This window comes from Camelina sativa, chromosome 2, assembly GCF_030686135.1.
Source record: "Camelina sativa cultivar CO46 ecotype springtype chromosome 2, ASM3068613v1".
In the NCBI taxonomy this organism is placed as follows: Eukaryota; Viridiplantae; Streptophyta; class Magnoliopsida; order Brassicales; family Brassicaceae; genus Camelina; species Camelina sativa.
In genome coordinates, this window is record NC_141881.1 from 25,707,232 (window position 1) to 25,730,100 (window position 22,869).

General features: G+C 35.2%; 4 protein-coding genes, 1 long non-coding RNA gene and 2 pseudogenes across 8 annotated transcripts; all 7 read right to left on the bottom strand.

Moving 5' to 3' along the window:
- Window positions 1-66: 66 nt before the first annotated feature.
- LOC104733252 (putative FBD-associated F-box protein At5g56440) lies at window positions 67-1,687 on the bottom strand. Its single transcript, XM_019232902.2, has 2 exons — window positions 717-1,687; window positions 67-629 (listed from the first exon to the last, which is right to left on the bottom strand). Exons 1-2 carry the CDS (start codon window positions 1,581-1,583, stop codon window positions 282-284), a joined length of 1,215 nt encoding a protein of 404 aa, XP_019088447.2. The 5' UTR covers window positions 1,584-1,687; the 3' UTR covers window positions 67-281.
- Window positions 1,688-7,989: 6,302 nt separating this feature from the next.
- Window positions 7,990-9,582, bottom strand: LOC104733259 (ADP/ATP translocase At5g56450 pseudogene; annotated as a pseudogene). Its single transcript, XR_015582895.1, has one exon. The product of XR_015582895.1 is annotated as an ADP/ATP translocase At5g56450 pseudogene (transcript).
- A 97-nt stretch (window positions 9,583-9,679) lies between these two features.
- Window positions 9,680-12,596, bottom strand: LOC104733270 (putative FBD-associated F-box protein At3g50710). Of its 2 annotated transcripts, XR_002035388.2 has the most exons (5): window positions 11,265-12,596; window positions 11,039-11,167; window positions 10,577-10,939; window positions 10,165-10,294; window positions 9,680-10,069 (listed from the first exon to the last, which is right to left on the bottom strand). XR_002035388.2 is itself a non-coding variant. In XM_010452866.3 (3 exons), the coding sequence occupies exons 1-3, from the start codon at window positions 12,087-12,089 to the stop codon at window positions 10,643-10,645; spliced, it is 1,251 nt and encodes a 416-aa protein (XP_010451168.2). In that variant the 5' UTR covers window positions 12,090-12,317; the 3' UTR covers window positions 10,508-10,642. The 2 variants fall into 2 exon arrangements, 1 of the variants encoding a protein (XP_010451168.2); XM_010452866.3 differs by lacking the exons at window positions 9,680-10,069; window positions 10,165-10,294 and having other exon boundaries at window positions 10,508-10,939; window positions 11,265-12,317.
- A 445-nt stretch (window positions 12,597-13,041) lies between these two features.
- LOC104755909 (putative FBD-associated F-box protein At3g50710) lies at window positions 13,042-14,749 on the bottom strand (annotated as a pseudogene).
- A 180-nt stretch (window positions 14,750-14,929) lies between these two features.
- On the bottom strand, window positions 14,930-16,672 carry LOC104755920 (putative FBD-associated F-box protein At3g50710). Its single transcript, XM_010478408.3, has 3 exons — window positions 15,607-16,672; window positions 15,381-15,509; window positions 14,930-15,287 (listed from the first exon to the last, which is right to left on the bottom strand). The coding sequence occupies exons 1-3, from the start codon at window positions 16,492-16,494 to the stop codon at window positions 14,994-14,996; spliced, it is 1,311 nt and encodes a 436-aa protein (XP_010476710.2). The 5' UTR covers window positions 16,495-16,672; the 3' UTR covers window positions 14,930-14,993.
- A 281-nt stretch (window positions 16,673-16,953) lies between these two features.
- On the bottom strand, window positions 16,954-19,000 carry LOC104755931 (putative FBD-associated F-box protein At3g50710). The gene is made up of 3 exons (XM_010478419.2): window positions 17,766-19,000; window positions 17,549-17,677; window positions 16,954-17,448 (listed from the first exon to the last, which is right to left on the bottom strand). Exons 1-3 carry the CDS (start codon window positions 18,690-18,692, stop codon window positions 17,161-17,163), a joined length of 1,344 nt encoding a protein of 447 aa, XP_010476721.2. The 5' UTR covers window positions 18,693-19,000; the 3' UTR covers window positions 16,954-17,160.
- Window positions 19,001-19,112: 112 nt separating this feature from the next.
- Window positions 19,113-20,694, bottom strand: LOC104733282 (uncharacterized). 2 transcript variants are annotated; one of them, XR_015582900.1, is made up of 3 exons: window positions 19,945-20,694; window positions 19,753-19,815; window positions 19,113-19,646 (listed from the first exon to the last, which is right to left on the bottom strand). It is a non-coding gene; the product is annotated as an uncharacterized LOC104733282 (long non-coding RNA). The 2 variants fall into 2 exon arrangements; XR_015582899.1 differs by lacking the exon at window positions 19,945-20,694 and having other exon boundaries at window positions 19,753-19,895.
- Window positions 20,695-22,869: the final 2,175 nt, after the last annotated feature.

The window sequence follows — 22,869 nt, forward strand, 5'->3', positions numbered from 1 at the left end:
TGCGTTCTTATGATTACAATTCACACCAATAACTTCTGACACACGAAAAAAAAAAGAAGAACAAAAAAAAAATCAGTGTTTTGCATATAAGAAGCCCTTCCCTTCAAAGTGTATCAAATTAATATAAATACACTAATGATGCTCCAAGAATAAAGAAAGCTAGTTCTGTATCTTTGAGAACCGGTGGAACTTCAGGTGAACGACAGCTGACATTTGGAACTCCTCTGTGTAGACGACAGCTCTTGCAGCATCTTGAGTTTCTCTTTTGACTTGAGTGATTTTCAGGATCTAATAGCCATTGTCTTTAGCTGTCCAGAGTTCTCTAATAAATACATCACCACTTTTTTCTCTGCTTGTGTTCCTTTGTAATCAATCCAGGAAACAGTTTCAAGACTCGAAATCAAACATTGAGGAACAGAACTCGGCTGCTCCCATTGAGTTTGTACATCTACAGAACTGATGCAACATCCCTGGAAAGCCTTTGAAGCAAACAATTTTGCTTGTTTTATTCCGAATCCGAGAACTCGGAGTTTAGGTGTATGGTTGAGTATAAGACGAAACCAAACTAAAGAGCATGCACAAAGATTTAGAGACACTAGCTGATTGAAAACGCCCAACGGACATGAATCCTGCAAGTGGCATCATAAGTGAATGGGATTATTATGTAATCAGAACGAGAATATATATATAGCCAGAAAAGCACATAGAGACTTTACCATTGGTGGTCGTAGACATAAGAAAAGCTGTTTGGTTGAGGTAAGACATCCCATAAACTTCTTAGAATCACCATGTTTAAGCTTTATTTCAGCCTTCACGAGGTCTGGCATTTTCACTAGTGAACACAACCGACTACACCGAGAAAATATAAGCAACGACTTTAAAGAAGGAGCTTTGATCACAAACACAACATCATCGTCTTTGGGAACATGAACGCCATCGTCTAGGACTATTAATCTCTGCAATGAAGGAACCGAGATTGTGAGACTTTTCACGTAGTCTATCCTGCCTCGAACCAATCGCAGTTCTTCAAGGACAGGGCAACCGGATAAAATCCTATGAACGGGATCATGGCTTGAGAATCTCAGAAAGATAAGGGTCAAAACCTTGAGTGACCGGAAACATATTGTCAAAGGAACATCATTCACAGTGAAATCTGCTTCTAGGTTTAAAGTCACAAGAGTCTCACATGTATACAGACTCCTAGGCAACGGTACGGGATCTAAATCGGGAAATATGGTCGCCGAACGATGAAGATATCGAGTTATTTGAAGATTACGCACGCCACGAGAAATTGCAATACGAATCCATGTTTCAATATCTGTAGGAGGACAATTCCGACAAAGTATGAGAAGCAGAGTTTCCAAGACTGGAGCTTCGTGAAATAGCAAAAACTTGTCAACAAAACGCGAAGCTTTCCTATGCTCACTGTCATTACATGGATCATGATACCAAAGCTTAGGCACATGTTTCCAAAGATAACGCCATCGCTTGGACAAAAGACTAGTGGTCACAGCAACTTTTGTTGGAACGAATGACAATATCTTCAATATCACATCATCTGACAACAGAGCGATCCTATCCATTGTAAACGAACCCTTCAAATTCTACGAAGAAATTGAGAATCAAAAATAAAGGTAATGACCCTAGCGTCGTCGCCTTTTTTTCGCGAAAGAGAAACCCTAATTGCTAATTAGAAAGAAAGAAAAACAAAAAAAAAAGAGTTATAAAGTGAAAAGGAAAAGGAAAAAGGAAAATTCCGGAAAAAGTGAAACCGTCTCTCTCTCCCAAAGGCGACGAAGAAGGCGTCTATTTACAGACACTAAGAGCATGTTTATTGGTGGGTTGGAGTAAGGGAAGTTCTTAAATTTTTTATGAATTAATTGTGTACTGTTTGGAATATAAGAACTTATGATCTCTTAGATAAAATTTTCTCATTTATTGGTAGATTCTTATTTTGGGTCTCTTATTTTTGAAAATATTGTTTTTTAAATTTTTAAAATTTTAAATAGAATAGAAGTGGTATTACATTTTTTAATTTTTATGAAATTTTAAGATTTTATAAAATTAGAAAATATTCCATTTTTTTTTAATTTTTAAACATACAAAACATAATAAAAATATTAATACATATTACAATAGAAGTGCAATTCATAAATAGAAAAAATAATTTATTTTAATACTGATTTGCTCCAAATTTTGCCCAAATATACAGCAATGTTAGCATACAAGTCATTTCAAGGTACAAAGAACTTGAAGAAATTGGTTCATCTTACACTGCAATAGAGTGAAACCTCAAAAAGATATCTTTTAACATTTCGACCTATCAAAACATTGTTACTTTTAGAGACGAATTGTGATGTAATTGAGTCTTTTTTGAAGTGATTTTACGCCGGTGCATATCCTATTGTATTACATTTTTACAAGCAAAGCATGATAACACATGAAAGCCTCTGAGAAACAAAAAAAACAATTGGCATAGAATCTGAGAAACAAAAAAACAATTGGCATAGAATCTGAGAAAGATTTGTATAAACCTCCATGAGAAGATGGAGAATAAGAAGCCTCACTCATACATCACAGACAATTGGCATAGAATCCGGTACTCAGGAAAAGAAGCGGATGAGGGAGGCAGTGCCGGTAGTTATTCTATGCGGGGTTGTGACGAGAAGAGCCTGAGCTAGAGGAAAGGGTTGGTCAGTGTTCGATGGTTTGAGCTTCTGAATGAACTGAGAAACCGTGTTGCATGAGTTCTGTTTAAGGATGCGACTTGAGGACTCTAATGCTATGTTTTTAGAGGCGATGATTAATCTTACCATGCCATAATCTGTGATTATCATGGAAATGTAATCTGAAGGTGTAGCATCATACCTGTCATTAGAAAAATCACACAACGGGTTTAGTGGCAGAGAAGAACAGTTTTAACAGAACATAGTTTCACTTCTCTGATCACACAAGCTTACATCAAGTTCAAAAACTGCAGGTTTGCGTTGTTGGTCAAGCCATCTAAGTAGTTTATGTCTTCTCTTCCATGAACTTTTGAAATGGCATTTATATGAGTGTATGTACAGCTAATGCCTCGTTTGATCAATCTACGAAGCAGTAGCTGCCCTTCAAGCTTTGGACGAGAATCCACTACCAAACTTTGAGACTTGTGTCAAGAACACAAACAGACCCACATCCGTTTAAAGCAACACTTAATGATCAAAGGCATCACTTAAAATTACTCAGAACAAACACAAACCAAAATCATTTCTGCTTCATCATAATCGAACATTAAGAAGATAAATCTACTAAAAGTATGGATCCTATCGGAACACATGAACACCAAGAACCCTAATTTTCTTAAAAACATCAAATAACCATAAATTGGGATCCCAAATCAAAGAACCCTAATCATAAAACACTAATCCGGATTACAATCTATTGTATTGAGAAACTTACCCTCTGATTCTGATTGACTCAATCTCTTCGGATTGAGTGGACTCCGAATTCAAATCGCCGGCTTCATGTCACGGAGACGATTCAAGCATCACGATGGGACACGGCCGAGTCATTCATTCGCCTCCGTCACGCATCTCCTCCGACAGCAATATCCTCTTCCTCTAGAACCTTCGACTCCAAATTCTCACATTTGTCGTTTCGAGTCTTCGATAGCTAGAGAAAGAGAGAGAGACGAAACAAATAAAGTTAATCGCAAGCCAATTTTTTTTCCCCTTTTCTATTATTTTTCCTGGCCAACAGCACGTTGACACGTTTGGGTCTCTTAGAACAGAATTGGGGATACTATATAACAACTCCCCTTATAATTTTTCTTTTCTTTTGCTTTATTTTTTTGGCATAAAAATACTAAGAATCAAGGGTTGAACCCCCCGATAAACAAGGTCTAAACTTCTCGTTGATATTCTCCGGCCGGCGTCGACTCCGGCGTCGGCCGTACTATTTCTTCTCTCCTTTCCTTTGTACTTGTTTTCTTTTTCCTATTTCACAACCGTTTTTTTGGGTGATCGGAGGGTGATTATGGAGTTTCCCTACAGCGGCCACTCATATCTTCTCTATCATATGCCTTCAATCCCCAACGGTTTCTCTCTATTCTTAACTACTTTTTTGTAATCCTCACAATGTTTCTAAGGTTTCGAAGGCGGTGTATTTCGATTTGTGTATTCTTCTCCTGTTTTTCCAATGCATGTGAAAAGTTTTCCCCTGCGTTGGTGATGGCGAGAGAAAAGTTATTCCTCACCATTTGGGTGATGGTTGTTATGTCCTTCGGCGACAGAGTAAGGATTCCCACTGGAATCAACCATTGCTTGATATTCCCACGCTAGATCTAACGATCTAAAGATAAATTCGATTTGGTTGGTGCCAGACACTTCTAGAAATTTCGCAGTAAAAAAAAAAGAGATGGTAATTGGTAGCCTCTAAATAATATTTTAGTTTGGGTAAAACTCTAAATATATTTAAGAAACTATTCATCGTAAAAACAGAGTTTGGTTTCTCAAGAATCATAATGACACCAATAACATGGGAAGAAAAAACAGTACGTGTCTTGAGAAGTAACGAGAATCACACAAGTCAAAACTTGTAAAATTTTCAAAACAATATACTAACTACAAGAATGAAAACGACGATATCAATATATCTCTCAGATCCGGCAGAACTTCAGGTGAACGAAAGCCTGCATTTGCTAGAACTCCTCGGCGTAGATGACACCTCTTGAAGCATCTTGAATCTCTCACTATCACTGGTCGATTTCAAGGATCTAATAACCATTTTCTTTAGCTGTCGAGAGTTCTCAAATAAATATATCACCACTTTTTTCTCTGATTCTGTTCCTTTGTAAGCAGTCCACTCAACAGTTTCAAGAGTCGAAATCAAACAGTTAGGAACAGAACTCGGCTGCTCCCATTGAGTTTGAACATCTACTGAATTTCCGCAACATCTCTGGATAGGAGAACTTTCTCGATTCCACCGTACTTCTTTTAGCGCGAATCTGAGAACTTGGAGCTTAGGTGTATGGTTGAGTATAAGACGACACCAATCTAAAGAGCATGTACAAAGATTTAGAGACACTAGCTGACTGAAAATGCCTATAGGACATGAATCCTGCAAGTGACATTATAACTGAATTGAACTATTTTGTAATCACAAAGAGAATATGTTATCACAAAAGTGTAAAAACAAGATACAGCCAGTAATGAACAAAACTTGTTCTAATATTAAGAATCACTTAAACCACCTTACAAGATGTGTTTAATCAGTTTTACACATGTTTATACTTTCAAATCTCGACTAATCTCTTCAAAAACGGCCAAACCATATGTTTGCCTTGACACCACAATATATAGGAATCACCTATGACCTACTTTCCTAAATAAGGATAAGTCTAAATCTTCCAGTTGATACGATAATATCTTCTATTCCAATTAACGAATCTTTAAAAATACCCTTTGATGGTGTCTATTTTCAAAAATACCCCTTTTAATATATAAAATGAAAAAATTAGAAACCCTAAACCCCAAATACAAAACCCTATCCCTTAAAAACTATATCCTAAATGTAAATTGAGAACCCAAACCTAAAAAACAAATTCTAAAAATTAATTTAACATAGGATAATTGTATAAAAGAGGGCAAAAATGAAAATGTTCAAAAAAATGGGGTTTTTTAAAAAGGGGTATGCCAAAGAGGGCATTTCTATCAATTAAATTCAGGATTTCATATCTGAGAGGTTTTTTCAAGAAAATAGATATTAAGGAAGATTATGAAGAGTTTTTTTTTTTAATTTACAATTATTGTTTATTTGAAATTGCTTTAGATGGATAAATAATATATAGTAAATTGTAAATCTCCCATTTTTTTATTAAAAAAATCAGAAATCTAAATTTTATATCTCATTTAAATTTTAAAGGTAATAGAAGATAAATACTAGAATATATTGCAAATATTTCTTTGAGAATATTCTTTTTTTAGAAATGTTAAATATTTACATAATATTTATTTCACTTTTAAAATTAAATTTTTTTGAAAAGGAAAAATTAGAAAAATCAGAAATCAAATATTCATATCCCATTTAAAAATTTTTAAAAATGGAAGTTAAATACTAGAATCTATTTAAAATTTCTATTTTTAAAAATGTTAAATTTTTATAGATAATTATGAAGGTTTGATTTGGATAGAAGAAACTTAAAATCTAAAGAGGATATACTACAAATATCCATTAAATTTGAAGATATGGCATAATATTTTGTGATCCCGACAAAATCTCATAGGGTAGCTGCAAATATGCGGAAAAAAACCCATTTTTTCGGCTGGATACTCTATCACCAAAAAAGGAGCAAAGACCCTAATAAGACAAAAATCCTGACAATTATAATTAGGAGGATGATCAAATAAAACAATTAAAAATGTATATATATTGAAAATAAAAACGAATAATTTTAAAAAATAATTTTTCTTTCACATTTAAAAATATTTTTTTAAAACGAATTATTGTTTTTAAAACGAAAATTAGAAAAAAAAAATCGGAAATAAAATAATCGTATCCCATTTAAAATTATTAAAAAATAGAAAATAAATACTAAAATTTTTTGTAAATATCTTTTCAAGAAAATTCTATTTTTTTAAAATGTTAAATTTCTATAGATAATTATGAAGGTTTGACTTAGATATTAAGCTATCAATATAAAAGCTCTCAATCACAAGATTATAAGTCAGATTTGTTAGGCCTAAATATTTTGTTGTGTATACCCGCGGGTAACTCCCCTAACTATGTTACTTTATGTTTATATTAGAATAATTACTTCCATTTCTTGTTATTGAAGATTAAATTATAGCGTCACTTTTGGTTAATTCTTTTCTATTTACATTTTTGTTGGAATCATTTTTAGTCTTCTAATTAATTTACTTTTTGGTTTGTTAAATTAGTTGAACTATTTTTAAAAAAATATATTTGCCCACACAAGCGTATAAAAGAATTGAATTAGTGATATATTTGACCACAAAAAAAGTTTAGACAATAATTGTTTTTAAAAAAGTTTTTGTCCGCACAAGAGTGTGGGTAACTCTCCTAGTTATACCGATCCAACACTTTACAGTTTTTAAAAAATTATATATAGTATATTGAGTAAAGCATGTTATTTGTAATTTTTTTACATTTAGATGAAAAGTTCATTATAACATCTGAAAATGAACGAAATGTTGACTGAAATAACCTAAACTGGTTGTTGTAATGCATTATATGTTTTTTTTTGTTTTTTCATTGTATAATCATCACTGGGAAAAAAAAAACCCAAATTTTACTCTCTAAACACACAATCAGAAACAGCCTAAATAGTTACTCTGTTTCAGCCAACGAACTCTTTGACCTGATCAAGCGCTTTCAACCTCCTTTAGTTTTTCTCCCCAACCAAACCAATAGATAGAGAAGCAACATAGAACTAAAAAGCACTGTTCTGAAAGAATCGATCTGACAAAAGATTTCGATACTGCACAAAAAGATTAATTTTTGAAGTGATTCGGTTCAGATACTAGGGGAAATATAAAATCGTTTGTGCCTAATTGGCATGAGTATTTAACTTGGTGTCACTGATTCATCATCGCGGATATATTCTAAATCATGATGCATGATTTCTTCTGTGCAGCATTCGTTTAAGGCATGTCTTTTACCTATCAACCCAACTTCAAAAATGAAACAGAGAGATCACAAAGAAAATGAGAAAGAGAGAGTCCAAGGAGAAAAACATTCAGTAAGGCAACTTCCAAGCGCTTCAGCACAGCAAAACATTTCAAGCAGTGTCACTAAGAGATCTCATAAACTTACAAAGGAGATCTTACTACTGTTTCATTGATGCGTCCCTCTGACTATCAGAAAGATTGTTAGAATTGTCTTGCTAGATTCTGACTAGCAAGAACAGCAGAAATGTTGCAGTATCCACAGGACAAGAGTAGATCAAAGTTCGAACCTTTGTAATCTTATCTATAATGAAAACTCAGATTAAACGAATGCAATACGTGGGATTAGACCAATCCATGTCTTTTATTTACAAAATAGTTTCCTTCTTTTTCTTTCCTCAATACACACAAAAGTCTATAACAAGAAGAAAAGAATCAAGATGCATAGTATTCCAGCCAAATCCTCAAAAAACGAATATTATCACCTAAACCTTTCTCTCTACATATGTCTCCTTGTTAAGGTGTAGTAACAAAATGAATAATCCTTCTTCTTATGTCCCTAATTTGGATTGACAAGGCTTACTTACCTCTCAGCTTGTTTAATCTCAGATCCCTCCCCAATTCAAGAACTTCTTCACTTCATCATAAAAAACCAAGATAGCAGCTGAACCAGTGCTTCTAAACATATTAGAGAGTGCTCCACGGTAAAAAGAAGCCAACCCCTCACTCCTATAAATCTTCTTCCAACAATCCAACGTGTTACGGTACATCGGATGCTCCATCCCAGACTGCATCATTATCCGTCTACGAACTGTATCCAACGGGTAAGAAGCCAATCCAGCAGAAGTAGTCACAGCTTGAGCCAAACCCCATCTCTTCCACAATGCCAACTCTGGTTTAGTATCCTCTGAAAAAATCTCCTTAACCGTATCAAACCCTCCAAAGTATAACCCACGGTGAATAATCACACCGTGTAGAGACGCAGGTAAGCCTCTATAGATTCCTCTAACCCCATCTTTCTTGTGAATCGTAGACAAGAAATGATGGATACCTCTGAACTGACGAGCTTCAGGCTTCCCAATGTCAGCAGCTAAACGAGTGTGTGCGATATCAAGAGGGTAAACAACAATCAAAGCAGTACAACCAGCTGCAGAACCAGCCATGAAATTAGCTAATGCACCAGAGAAGATATGATTCTCTTGAGAGCTACTGTTTCTAAGAATGCTTCTGTATAGATCTTTAAGAGAGAAATTGAGAGCAACTGAAGGGTAATAACGAAGCACACTGCTTCCATTGCCTCTCCATAAAGATAAAACACCTTCTTCTCTAACAGTACGGAAGATAAAATCGAACATTCCTTTGAACCTTCTTGTCTTCCCTGCGTCTCCAACGATTGCGATGTTGCTTTCTTGTGTTTGTAATAAAAGCTTCGCTCTTTCGATTGGAGCTACGATCGTGTGAACAACGCCTCCCATTACAGCACCAGCGAGTAAATCTTTTTGGAAATGTTTGAGAGTTTGAGGAAGCGATAATGGTGGTTGATTCCTTCGATTTCTTGATGGATCCTCGGCTTCTCTTGAAATGTGCATCTTCGCAACAAGACACAAAAGTCTCGATCTTTGAACGGAAGACACCGAATTTGAAAATGGGTTCGATTCGAGTTACTCAATCCGGCATTATATTGGGGACGAAACGATTACTCATAAGCAATACAACTCGTGGATTCCAAAGAAACAGGGGAAATTAAGAAAACCCTAGAAATTCTCATAAGAGAAAAAGCAAAACCTCACGCGACGATTTAGAATCACAAAGAAAAAAGAAAGACAGAGATATCTTTGTACTCGATTGATGGAGATGGTTTGGTACCTTGCGTGGATTCGAACTCAAGCCACAACGAGATAAAGCTTTCAAGAGATGCTGCGAGAGATAGAGAAGAACTTAAGACTTTAGAATTCTGACTCATTAAAATTGGGCTTGGGCTTAACGTTTCTAGCCCAATATATGATAGCTAGTTTAATCAAAATTGCAAGCCTTTTAATCAGGAGAAAAGAAATTTGTCATCATCACTCTGTTACATATTCCTAGGATCGTTTTCTTGAAAACAAAATGTAAGAGCAAATCTTCAAGAGATTATTTCAATTTCTTCTTAATCCAATATAAGTTTACATGAACTTGAACCCCTAGGCAGAGAAACCAACTCCTTTTTAAGTCCATTAGAGAAAGATGCAGTCACTCCTTGCGCTCTTTAGAATGTATGCCACTAGTTTCTTCCCTTCCCTTCTTCCGTTGTAATACTTCCACTCAACAGTATTGAGATGAAACAACAAGTATTCAGGAACAGAACTTGGTTTTACCCAGTGTCCTTCAATAGGCTCTATGGAACACAACCAGCGTTCCTTACACTAACAAAATACAAATTATAAAGTAAAGAGACCTTAGAAATACGACTTAAGAAAGAAAGAAAAAAAGATAAGTGAACAGAGAACTGCAGATTTACCTTATTGAGCTTGAGAACTTGTAGTTTATGAGAACTTAGGAGCATCAAAGTAAGTAGTTCCCACCATTTTGGGCAACATCCACATAGCTCCAGGTGGACGAGCTTGATAGAAGTCAATATTATGCTGAAGCTGCATAGAGAATGTCAGAACCACTACTACATGAGTAGTAGTGCAAATGACAAATATTTGAATCACAACAAAAAGAAAAGAAAGACAGAGATGGTTTGGTTCCTTGCGTGAATTCGAACTCAAGCCACAACTAGATAAAAGGGAGATGAAAAAAAGGCATAAGCTTTCAAAGATGCTGCAAGTGCGAAACATAGAACAAAGACCGGAGAATTATGATAATAACTAACTTAATCAACAGTTCCTTCATTTTGAGAATAAAACCAGTAGAGGGGGAATTCATACACTGACTGATATGCAGTTTTCTCTCCATTATTAAACATGCCACATCTTAATAGCTTGAATAGACTACTAAATCTTTCTTTCTTTTTTATCCAGAAGAAGCTGACATGAGCCTGAAGCCCTAGGCAGAGAAATCAACTCCTTGCGTTTCCGAGTTGGAATTTTCCCCCAATAAAAGATGGCGGCAGTCTTTAACATTCTAGCGTTCTTCAGGATGTACGCCACCACTTTCTTCTCTTCCCGTCTTCCATTGTATTTTTCCCACTCAAAATTATTAAGATGGCTCAGCAAACACTCAGGAACAGAACTCGGTTGTCCCCAATGACCTTCAATGGACTTCGTTTTACTACCAATGCGCTCCTCACACTAATACAAATTATAGTATATTAGACCATGAAACTAGAACTTTAAGACAATAAAACGAGTAAAGAAACCGTATGTATCAGGAAGGCAGGGTATATGTACTTTATTCAGTTTGAGTACTTGCAGTTTAGGAGAACTTTCAAGCATCCAAGTAAGTAGATCCCACCACTTTGGGCTGCATCCACATAGCTCTAGGTGAACAAGCTGATAGAACTCAATACGATGCTGAAGCTGCATAGAGAAAGACAGAAACATACACACATTAGTAATATATAGCGCAATGAAAAAAATATTCACATCACAGAAAATATGTTGTGTTTTGGTTTACCATTGAACCATATAAACATAAAGAGAGGTGCTTGACTGATGTAAGAGATCTCATGAGCTTTTCAGGACTTTGGCAAACAAGCTTCACATTCGCCTCAACCACCTCAGGCATATTCTTACTCGAACACAAATGATCAAAGTCATAGATATCTACATAGTTCAAGTACTTCAAAGACGGGACATTAATCACAACACTATTGTTGGAAAAGACTGGTGGTCTTTCTACAGCAGAGTAGTTTTCATCTATATACACATCAAGTATAGATAATCTCTCTAAGGAAGGCATTATAACAGAGAAGAATGGCAAAGACCAATGTTCACTTTTGTCCACAACCAACTCCTTGAGAACAGGACAACCCGCTAAAAGATTGCGATGGGATTCATCGTCCATGTACTGCACACTCAGAAGGTGTAATGTTTTCAGAGACGAAAGCGTAACCTCAAGATCCCAAGGAACATCCAGAATAATCGTTCTATAGAGTTTCAAGACCACAAGGTTGTCAAACGTATACAGACACATTGGCAATATGAATGAGTTATCATCATCCGCGGGAAAACGGTTAATCTCAAGTTCACGCACTTGGCGAACAATGGCAATTCTGATCCATGTTTCCATATCATCAGTACTAGACAAAGTACCAAGATTGAACTTCAAAGTCTCGAGACGCGGAGACTTATGCAATACCATAAACCTGTCGACGTATTGCCGAAATCTCTTAAAACTATCCTCAGTGTATCTAATACCATTCCTTTCATAGAACCCATCGTCAAAATCAAGTTTAGGAACCATTGTCCAAAGAAACTTCCAACGTTTCGACAAAAACATTGTTTCAACGACATCTTTGGTAGGAAGTTGTGACAAAATCTTCAAGAGCAAATCATCCGAGGATTACTAATCCTGTCCATTTCTAAAACCCTAATCAAAACCTAAATTTTCAACCTTTTAGATTCAATCGAAGATGTATCTGATTACAATACCAAAACAGCAACAATAACACCAGAACTATTTACGGGATTCAAAGTCTGCATCTTCCATGGAACTAAAACAAACCCTAACAAGCTCAAATCGATGAGAAGAGAAGAAACCCAAAAAACGTAGACGATGAAGCAAAATCAAAAGAACCGATACTTCTCCTTGAGGTTGATTCTGTTTCTCCGTGCTTTGGACAACATTGAGAAAGGAAACAATGAGTAAAGAGTGTGAGAGAGATGAACAACAGATCAGAGAGAGAGAGAGAGAGAGAGAGACAACAAGATAAAGGTGAAAGCTTTCAAGAGATGCTGCGAAAGATAGAAACTGAGGAGGAGACTGATACATCAAGTATTGGGCAGTATTGGGCTTGTGCTTGGGCTTAACGTTTATAGCACAAAAATATAATAACTAATTTAATCAAAATTGAAAGAGAAAGAAAAAAATAGTAGAATAAGCATAAATCGAAAGATTTTAAATCATTATTTACAATGATGAGGTTGGGAAAAAAATAGTCACTTCGTAACACATAAAAAAAAAAAAAAAGAGAAGAAAATATGATTTAAACAAAAAAAAAATAAGAAAATCTATTCTCTTTTTAAACATATGTTTAGATGTTCAGAACTCAAACAAGACAGATCTTGAGTATAGTCATCACTTATGTTACATTTTCCTTAGATCTTCTTCTTGAAAACAAAATGTGATAGCAAATAAAAAGATAAGAGCTGTCCAACGCCTTTTAAATACCCATACCATATCCTAATAATTGAACTAGTAATTCTCATGGAACAGACTATATTACCAATCTCTTCTCAATCCAACACAAGTTTACATGAACTTGAACCCCTAGGCAGAGAAACCAACTCCTTCCTAATTGCCTTTTTCTTCCATTCAAGACACATATAAGAGAAAGATGCAGTCTTTAAATGTCTAGCGTTCTTAAGAATATACGCCACCAGTTTCTTCTCTTCCTCTCTTCCATTGTAGTTCTTCCACTCGAAAGTATTGAGATGGTTCAACAAGCATTCAGGAACAGAACTCGGTTGTCCCCAACAACCCTCAATAGGCTTGTATACCCTACTCAACCAGTGTTCCTTACACTAATAAAATACAAATAAAAGTTGGAACTTAAGATTAAAAAAAAGACAAGTGCATAAAGAAACTGAATGCAAGTTGCGGTAAATGTACCTTGTTGAGCTTGAGAACTTGTAATTTTGGAGAAATTTCGAGCATCCAAGTAAATAGTTCCCACCACTTAGAAGCATCTAGACATAGCTCCAGATGAATAAGCTGATGATAAACAATATGGTCCTCACGCTGCATTGAGAATCTCGACAAAAAAAAAAAAAAATACATGAGTAATGTAATGACAGAGAATTAGAATCATAAAGAAAAAAACAGAGAAACTGTTTCTTAATACCATTGAAGCGGATATGGATAAACACAAAGAGAGTCTCTTGACAGGTACAATAGATTCCATTAACACCTCAGGACATTCACCAACAGCATTAACATTTGCCTCAGCCAATTCAATCATATACACGGGCAATGCACGACAACTTCACCAGATATATGTACAATGTTCAAGTACTTCAGATACGGAGATTGTATCACAAGTTTTGAATCACAATCTTCATCCGACGTATCGAGGATAGATAATCTCTCCAAGGAAGGAACTAGAACACAGACACATGACAGAGAGCTGTTTTCACTTTTATCCATAACCAACTCTTTAAGCACAGGACAACCTGACAAAAGCCTACAATGACATGCATAGGTTTTGTACTTTACACAAAGAAGGTGTAACGATTTCAGAGACGGAAGACGAACATCTTTAGTGATAACATCCAAAAGAATGGTATTAGTGAGTTTCAAGACCTCGAGCTTCGCATAAACATAGAGACTCCTCGGCAGTACGATCGATTCATGATACTCGTAATAATCAACAGAATGAGAAATTTCAAGTTCAAGTTGACGTACACGGCGAACAATTCCAATTCTGATCCAATGTGCTATATCTTCAGAGTTGCACCAGGGACCAACTTTGAACTTCAAAGAATCTACAACCGGGGCCTTATGCAACACCATAACCCTATCAACAAACTGAAGAAATCTTTCGTAACTGGAAGGGATACCATTAACAGAATCTTCATTGATGCAACGCTCGAAATTGTCATCAAAATCAAGTTTATGAATCATCTCCCAAAGAAACTTCCATCGTTTTGACAAAACCGTGGTGGCGAATACATCTTTAGTAGGAAGTAGTGAACAAATCTTCAAGAGCAAATCATCCGACAGCGTACTGATGATGTCCATACTGAAGTCTTATTTAAACCCTTTTCAACTCCAAAATCTTTCAGATTCAACAAGAATACCAAAGGTCACTTAGGGTTTCAAAACATGTAACATAGAAATACCGATGGATGATACCCTAAAAAGCTCCAAATCGAAATTAATGAAGAGAGTGAGAAGAGAAGAAACCTGGAAACAGAATCAAAAGGATATATACATGCTTCTTTTACTCGAATGAGCCATGATTTGGAACTTGGAAAACTTGGAAGTTGGAATGATACAGAGTGAGAGTGACATATGAATAGATTTGGGCTACACGGATGGGCCAATTTTTTAGTAGTTTGTAATTTATAGTCCAACTAAATAAATAATTTAGTAAATAATCTCATTCATAATACGAGAGGTTGGAAAAAAAAACACTCATTTGTGTAAGTTGATTAATAGTTGAAACTATTTTACAATCTCTTCTCAAACCAAAATAAGTTTACATGAACTTGAAGCTCTAGGAAGAGAAACCAACTCTTGGACTTTCCTAGTTGCCTTTTCCTTCGATTCAAATTCCAAAGCAGAGAAAGTGGCAGTCTTCAAACACCTTGCGTTCCTAAGGATGTACGTCATCAGTTTCTTCTCTTCCTCTCTTCCATTGTAGTACTTCCACACGAAAGTATTGAGATGGAACAACAAGCATTCAGGAACAGAACTCGGTTGTACCCAACGATCTTCAATATTAGGCTCTAAGGAACAAAACCAGCGGTCCTTACACTAACAGAATGAAAAATTATAGTGTATTAGAGCTTAAGACAATGAACATGTGAGAAAATATACCGAATGCATCAGGTTGTGAAATAAATGTACCTTGTTGAGCTTGAGAACTTGTAGTTTAGGAGAACTCTGGAGCATCCAATTAAGTAAATTCCACCATTTTGGGCCACCTCCACATAGCTCTAGGTGAACAAGCTGACAGAAGTCAATACGATGCTTAAGCTACATAAAAAAAAAATTGGAAACATAAGCACATGGGTAATAGTTGAATGCAAACTATTCAAATCACAAACACAGAACATGGCTTGTTTCTCCTTACCATTGACCCGTTTAAACATAAAGAGAGGCGCTTGACTGATGTGAGAGATCTCATTAGCTTCTGAGGACGTTTGCAAACAAGCTTTACATTAGCCTCAACCAACTCAGTCATATTCTCACTCGAACACGAATGACCACTGTTGAATGTATCTTCATAGTTTAAGTACTTCAAAGACGGAACATTAATCACAAATTTTCTCTTCAAATAGTGTGTGTACTCAACAGGGTTTTGTTCGTGATGCTTATTAATATTAAGGATAGATAATCTCTCTAAGGAAGGCATTATAACAGAGAAAGACTGTTCAGGGTCGTATTCACGTATGTCAAGAACCAACTCTTCAAGAACGGGACAACCCGCTAAAAGCCTGTCAAGATATGTTTTGCCTACGTACTGCACCCTCAAAAGATGTAATGATTTCAGAGACGGAAGACAAACCTCCTTCTGAACAACCAAATTTATCGATCCACAAAGTTTCAAAGCCACAAGCTTTTCGAATGTATACAAACACGCTGGCACTGTGATTGACATGAAACGGGCTTCAAGACACCGGTTAACTTCAAGTTCGCGCACACGACGAGCAATTGCAAATCTGATCCATGTTGACATGTCAGCAGCGTTGGAAAACCGACAACGAAGGTTGAACTTCAAAGTTTCAAGAACCGGAGACTTATGCGATACCAGAAACCTGTCAATATATTCTTGAAATTTCCTGTAAGCATTCTTGCCAATGTATTCCTTTACACTATCATCAAAATCAAGCTTTGTAACCATCGTCCAAAGAAGCTTCCAACGTTTCGACAAAAGCATCGTTGCGACCACATCTTTGGTAGGAAGTTCTGACAAAATCTTCAAGAGCAAATCATCCGACAGATTACTAATCCTATCCATTATACTAAACACTAATCAAAAACCCCTGTTCAACTCGAATACCTTTCAGATATAGTTGAAGATGTATCTTATTACACTCTCAAAACTGCAACTAGAACACCACAACAAACCCTAACAAGTTCAAATCGTTACGAACGAGGAGAAGAGAGAAGCAAAAAAAACCTAGACGATGAAGAATAATCAAAAGAATACTTCGCCATGAGGTTGTTAATTATATATCTCCGTGCTTTGGACCACATTGAGAGAGATCAAACGGGTTTTGGTTTCAAACGTATACGGCCCAAACTGTTGTTCCCCTAGAAAAGAGGTTTGATTATTATCTATTTAATTATTTTTAGTATATGCTCAAAATTACAACTTTTAGTATAGGCTCAAAATCAATATTACAACCCTAGTATGAATCTTATTCATTCTAAGTTACATACATCATCTTCCAAAAGCTGTTTGCCAAAAATAATATTTGCATAATCAAATTTAAATCTTAATACACTCATGTATATGTTTTTGTTTTTATTTTTGAACAAGAACTCATGTTTATGTTTAATACCAAATTTTGAAACTAGTAAGTAGTAAAAATAAACAAGCTCTCAACTCATAACTCTCAAGCCAAAACTTAAATAACTTGCGAGACAGAGTACATGATTATTATCTCAGTTTTTTTTTTTGTCAATCAAGAACAAGTTTACATGAAGCTGAAGCCCTAGGCAGAGAAACCAACTCCTCGCGCTGCGGAGTTGGAATTTTCGTCGACAATTCCTGAGCAGATACGGTCGCAGTCTTTAAATGTCTTGCGTGCTTCAGGATGTATGCTACTACTTTCTTCTCTTCATGTCTTCCATTGTAATACTTCCACTCAACAATTTTGAGATGGCTCACCAAACATTCAGGAACAGAACTTGGTTCCCATCTGCCTTTAATGGGCTTTATGGGAGAATCATAGAAGGGTTCCTGACACTAATACAGAGTTTTGTCTATCAGACCATGAATCTAGAACTTGTGACAGTGCGACATTAGAGTAAAGAGATTAGAATGCATTAGGTTCGGGTAAAGGTACCTTGTTGAGCTTGAGAACCTGTAGTTTAGGAGAACTTTCTAGCATCCTAGTTAGCAGATCCAACCACATTATGCTGCATCGACATAGCTCCAGGTGAACTAGCTGGTTGTATTTAATACGATGCTTACGCTATAGAGAGATACTCAGAGACATAAGCACGAGAAATATATTGCAATGAGAGAAAGACTTAAACTAAAGAAGGTTTGTTTTTGTTTACCATTGGACCATGTAGACATAGAGAGAGACGCTTAACTGATGTAAGAGATCTCATGAGCTTCTCAGGGAATTTGCAGACAAGTTTAACATTTGCCTCCACCACCTCGGGCATATTCTCACACAAACACGAATGACCAAAATCATAGATATCTACATAGTTCAAGTACTTCAAACACGGAACGTTAATTACATCTACGTAACAATCAAATTTTGGATGTTCTACAGTAGAGAGTTGTCTATTATACTCATTAACTATAGATAAACTCTTTAAAAAAGGCGTTAAAACATATAAAGAAGACACGTCAAAGTTTTCACTTTTGTCCACGACCAACTCCTCGAGAACAGGACAACCCTTTAAAAGACGGCGATGCGATTCTTCATCATGGTACAGTAGTACGCTCAAGAGGTGTAACGATTTTAGAGACGAAAGCGAAACCACCGAAGGGACATCCAGAACAATTGATCCACAAAGTTTCAAAACCACAAGCTTATCATACGTATACAGATCCAATGGCAATGTAAATGAGTAATCATTTTTATCCGCATTAGAACGGTGAATTTCAAGTTCACGCACTTGGCGAGCAATTGCAATCCTGATCCATGTTGCCAAATCATCAGTTCTGGATACGAGACCAAGTTCGAACGTCAAAGTTTCAAGAACATAAGACTTGTGCAATATCATAAACTTGTCAACATATTGCCGAAATCTCCTGTAAGGAAAAAATTTCTCACCATCGGTAACGTAATCCTCGTCCTCATCATCATAGTAATAATCCTTAAAACTATCATCAAAATGAAGTTTTGTAACCATAGTCCACAGAAACTTCCATCGCTTCGACAAAAGCATTGTTCCGACCATATCTCTGGCAGGAAGTGATGACAATATTTCCAAGAGCAAATCGTCGGACAGATCACTAATCATGTCCATATGGAACCCTAAATCAAAATCTTTCAACTCAAAGACGACGACCTCTCAGATCTACCCGAAGATGTGACGGAGAGCGGAAACTAAATGAACAAACAGAGAGAACTCAAGATCTCGAGGAGAGGAGAACTAGAATACAAGTTATGATCTTGCTTTGAGCGTCGAAACGTGATGTCTATAAGCAATAGGTTTCGAGAATCTTCTTTTTAGGGCTAAACAGCTCTTTATTATAAAACCCAAAATCTCATACAAAACCCTAGAGACATAAGATTCGATCAAAATCCTAAACCTAAAATTTTCTTATTCTCGAGAAAATAAATCTATAAAATATAAAAATACAGGGTTTAAAAAAACCGAAATACAACAACCGACGTTAACACTATATATATATATATATATATATATACTTTTAAACATAGAGTATTTACGCTTTATAGTTAATCATAATTGAAGGAATCAAGGTAAAACTTGTAGTTTATAACGGCCTGTACAAGTAGTTTATAATGCCCTGTATCCATCTTCTTCTAAACTTCTTCTTGGAAACAACATGTCAAGAGCAACAACATATATATAGGAGGCTATAAGAGCTTTCTCAACACATCTAACTTTCAGACCAAATGCCTCTAGCTTTATTGGAACAGACTATTACAATCTCTTCTCATTCCAACATAAGTTTACATGAGCTTGAAGCTCTAGGCAGAGAAACCAAGTCCTCAAGTTTCAATAATCGTTCTTCTTCGTTCGAATACAACCTTCGCGCAGGGGAGAAAGCTGCAGTGTGCAGTCTTTAACTGTCTTGCGTTCTTTAGGATGTACGCCACTACTTTCATCTCCTCATCCCTTCCATTGTAATATTCCCACTCAAAAGTAGAGAGATAACCGCAAACATTCAGGAGTTGACCTTGGTCCTCCCCAATGACCTTCAGTGGGCGTTACGAAACAAGGTCGTTCATTGCACTAACAGAACACCAATTATAGTGTATTAGACCTTGCAAATATAACGTAAGACAATGAAGCAAGTGTGATAAATGAATGCATCAGGTTGAGGCGAATGTATGTATACCGTGTTTAACTTGAGAACTTGTAGTTTAGGAGAACTATCAAGCATCCAACCACCCTGAAGTGTCTTGACATAGCTCCAAATGAACAAGATGATAAAACCCAATACGGTGTATAAAAAAATGTCCAAAAACATAAGCAAAACAGTGTAGATGTAATAAATCACAAGATAACAGAGAGATTTGGGATTTACTACCACTGAAGCAGTTAAACATAAACAGGGATTCTTGACTGATGGAAGAGATTCAAGTAGCTTCTTGGGACTTTCATAAACCACTTTAACAATTGCGTCAATCACTTCAGGCACAAAACTCACACAAATACAAGTCAACAAAGTTCAAGTACTTCACAGACGGGACATTGATCACAATCTTATAGAGCCCATTTTCACCAGAGTTCATTGACTCAGCAGATCTATAAAGTATAGACAATCTCTGTAAGGTAGGCAATTCAACATAGAACGACCGCAAAAAAAGTCGCTGTTTTTAGTTTTGTGACTTTTGTCCAACACCAACTCCTCGAGAACAGGACAACCCGATAAAAGCTTGCGGTGGGATTCTTTGGTTTTGTACCTAACTAAACCCCCTTTTTAACTCAAAGCAAAGACCTTTCAGATTCAATCGAAGATGTATCTGATCACACTACCATAACAGCAATAAGAACACCACAACGATTACAGGATTCAAACTCAAAGTACACAGCTTTCACAGTTCTCTAAGGAAATTAAACAAATACCCATCGAATCAAGCAAAACCCTAACAAAACATGAAGAGTGAGGGGAAGCGAAGAAAACCCAAAAGCTAGCGCAAGAAGCAGAATCAAAAAGACAGATACTTTTTACATGAGAGATTGAAAGGAAACGATTAGGGAAGAATTTGGAGGTCTGAAGAGAGAAAGAGAGAGAGCGATGTTAATTGAAATGATCAAACAAAAAGAGAAATTGGGCTTCAACGTTTATGGCCCATATTTACTATTTAATGCCCAAACATATTAGAGAACAACACCTACTTTTGATTAACTTTCGATCGTGTCGTGTGAGATTATAACCTGCTTTTCTTGAATTACTTTACATACAAGGGGAAAGAAACAAGATTGTTTTTTTTTTTTTGTTAGGTCAAAGACTTCAAATTTTGGATGTTTCTCTCAATTTCAGAATCTTCATTAATCTGATAGTTCCAGTTCAGATTCGGACTTATCTGATCACTTTCTTGTTTGCCGCCACAAAAAACCCAACATTCTAATGCACTCAACAAGTCAACAATGACATCAATATCTATATATGTTCATATTGCTAGTTTCGTAGAGACTATAGGCAAAGAGAGAGTCACCGCCTCACCGGCTAACGGGTTAAACAAATGACATTGTTGTTTATATATATCTTTGACTGGTGGTATTATGCAAAATTCACGGGAAATGTTCATCATTTCAATCCTTAATATACGAGGACATTAACCGTAAGATGCAACTTATGTTACCCGACAAGAAAATCGTTAGTTGATCAAGAAATCTAATTATTTATATGATTTAATTTTTTTAAAGTAACTCGGTTATAATTTACTATTCTTTTTTCTTTTTTTTTGTATGGTCTTTTAATATATAAAATCTATATAGTATTTTGATTTCTTTTTATGCTCAATCAGTTTTACACATATCTTGGTCCTAAGTGGCGTTCCGTGATACAAATGTAAAGATATAGTTTCTTTTACTAAAAGAGTATAAGACAGATATTGATTAGCAATATCTTAAGGAGACTACTTAGTGAGGGAGAAAGAAAGGATAAAAGAACAAGTGGGTGTGGAATGATCTAATAGCAACTTTACATCAACGAATCAGAGAACCTTTTTTTTTTTTTTTACTTCTGTATCTTTAAGAATTTAGAAATTTTGCGATTAGTTGGGAAGAAAAATAAACAAAACATTTCAGGCTTATCTAAGTAAACAAACAAAAAAAAAATGGAAAAAGAAATTTCAAGATAGCTAACACCTGGAGATCAAGGAGATAAAAAGGGATCCAAGAAACAAACTAGTAGTGGGTGTTGAATTATACCTCTTGTTGAAGCAACTTTTCTACCACTTATTTATCACCCGCACACGTTTGATTTGTTGTTTTCACACACATTTTAAATTTCATGCATTTCAATGACTAAACTTTAAATACAATACTACTTGAATAAAAAGAACCTCATAACTTCAGCTTTACTTGTTCAAAACATATAATCATATCAACGTTTACAACATGATCTGTGATAAACATATATATATGGAACGTAAGGATTCATGTATTAAGGAAAAATATACATGACCTAATAAATACTAAGAGTAAATTGAGTAACGTGCGAGATGACATATAAGGGGGAAAATATATAGGTCGGATTGTTAAGTGGAACGTTAATCTTGAAGATTCTTGTGCCGTTATGAGTTTGTATATATTAATAGTTAACTAGGATAGTATCCGCGCTACGCCACGAGATTATTTTTTTCTCTTTTTTTTGTTACTATTTTGTTGTGTTTTATTGTACAGTATATTGTTTGTAAGTTTTTCTTAATTTGTTTGGAATTTGTTGATATGCGTACTATTTTTAATAATTAATTATATTTGAAGATAAATAAGATTGAACATTTAAAAGTCTTGTAAAAATTAGAATTTAGTATTCTGATTTTGCTTAAATTTTATTGTATATTTTATACATTTTAATATTTATAAGGTAACCACTTGAATGACATCTTCTTAGCAAAAAAACACAAGATTATGAATTTTCTTTCTTGTATCTTCTTTTTGGGAAAATTTATTTTACTTTAAGAAAACAACAAAAGTCTTATTTTATTATTCTAAACAATGCTTTAAGTCTGATCCATAAAGAAAACTAAAATATCACTCAACTAAGTTCCGTCACAAATTACTTATTTTTACTTTTATTTTAATAGTTAATATTGTAAATAACTGAATTAATATATAATTATCATTATAAAGATTTAAATAATTTTTTAGCTTAATTTCCCTTATAAAATATATATATATATAATGTTGTAAATAACTGAATTAATATATATTTATCATTATAAAGATTTAAATAAATTTTTAGCTTAATTTTCCCTTATAATATATATACATATATATTTAT

What these genes read in the sequence shown, in the direction of transcription:
- LOC104733252 (XM_019232902.2), bottom strand. Translation starts at nt 1,583, where the DNA reads ATGGATAGGATCGCTCTGTTGTCAGATGATGTGATATTGAAGATATTG. An exon ending in TATGTCTACGACCACCAATG is followed by an intron (nt 630 to 716) that starts GTAAAGTCTCTA and finishes TGCCACTTGCAG; the next exon opens with GATTCATGTCCGTTGGGCGT.
- LOC104733270 (XM_010452866.3), bottom strand. Translation starts at nt 12,089, where the DNA reads ATGTTTTTGTCGAAACGTTGGAAGTTTCTTTGGACAATGGTTCCTAAA. An exon ending in TATGTTTATATGGTTCAATG is followed by an intron (nt 11,168 to 11,264) that starts GTAAACCAAAAC and finishes TTCTCTATGCAG; the next exon opens with CTTCAGCATCGTATTGAGTT. An exon ending in AAGTACTCAAACTGAATAAA is followed by an intron (nt 10,940 to 11,038) that starts GTACATATACCC and finishes AATTTGTATTAG; the next exon opens with TGTGAGGAGCGCATTGGTAG.
- LOC104755920 (XM_010478408.3), bottom strand. Translation starts at nt 16,494, where the DNA reads ATGGATAGGATTAGTAATCTGTCGGATGATTTGCTCTTGAAGATTTTG. An exon ending in TATGTTTAAACGGGTCAATG is followed by an intron (nt 15,510 to 15,606) that starts GTAAGGAGAAAC and finishes TTTTTTATGTAG; the next exon opens with CTTAAGCATCGTATTGACTT. An exon ending in AAGTTCTCAAGCTCAACAAG is followed by an intron (nt 15,288 to 15,380) that starts GTACATTTATTT and finishes TCATTCTGTTAG; the next exon opens with TGTAAGGACCGCTGGTTTTG.
- LOC104755931 (XM_010478419.2), bottom strand. Translation starts at nt 18,692, where the DNA reads ATGGACATGATTAGTGATCTGTCCGACGATTTGCTCTTGGAAATATTG. An exon ending in TATGTCTACATGGTCCAATG is followed by an intron (nt 17,678 to 17,765) that starts GTAAACAAAAAC and finishes ATCTCTCTATAG; the next exon opens with CGTAAGCATCGTATTAAATA. An exon ending in AGGTTCTCAAGCTCAACAAG is followed by an intron (nt 17,449 to 17,548) that starts GTACCTTTACCC and finishes ACTCTGTATTAG; the next exon opens with TGTCAGGAACCCTTCTATGA.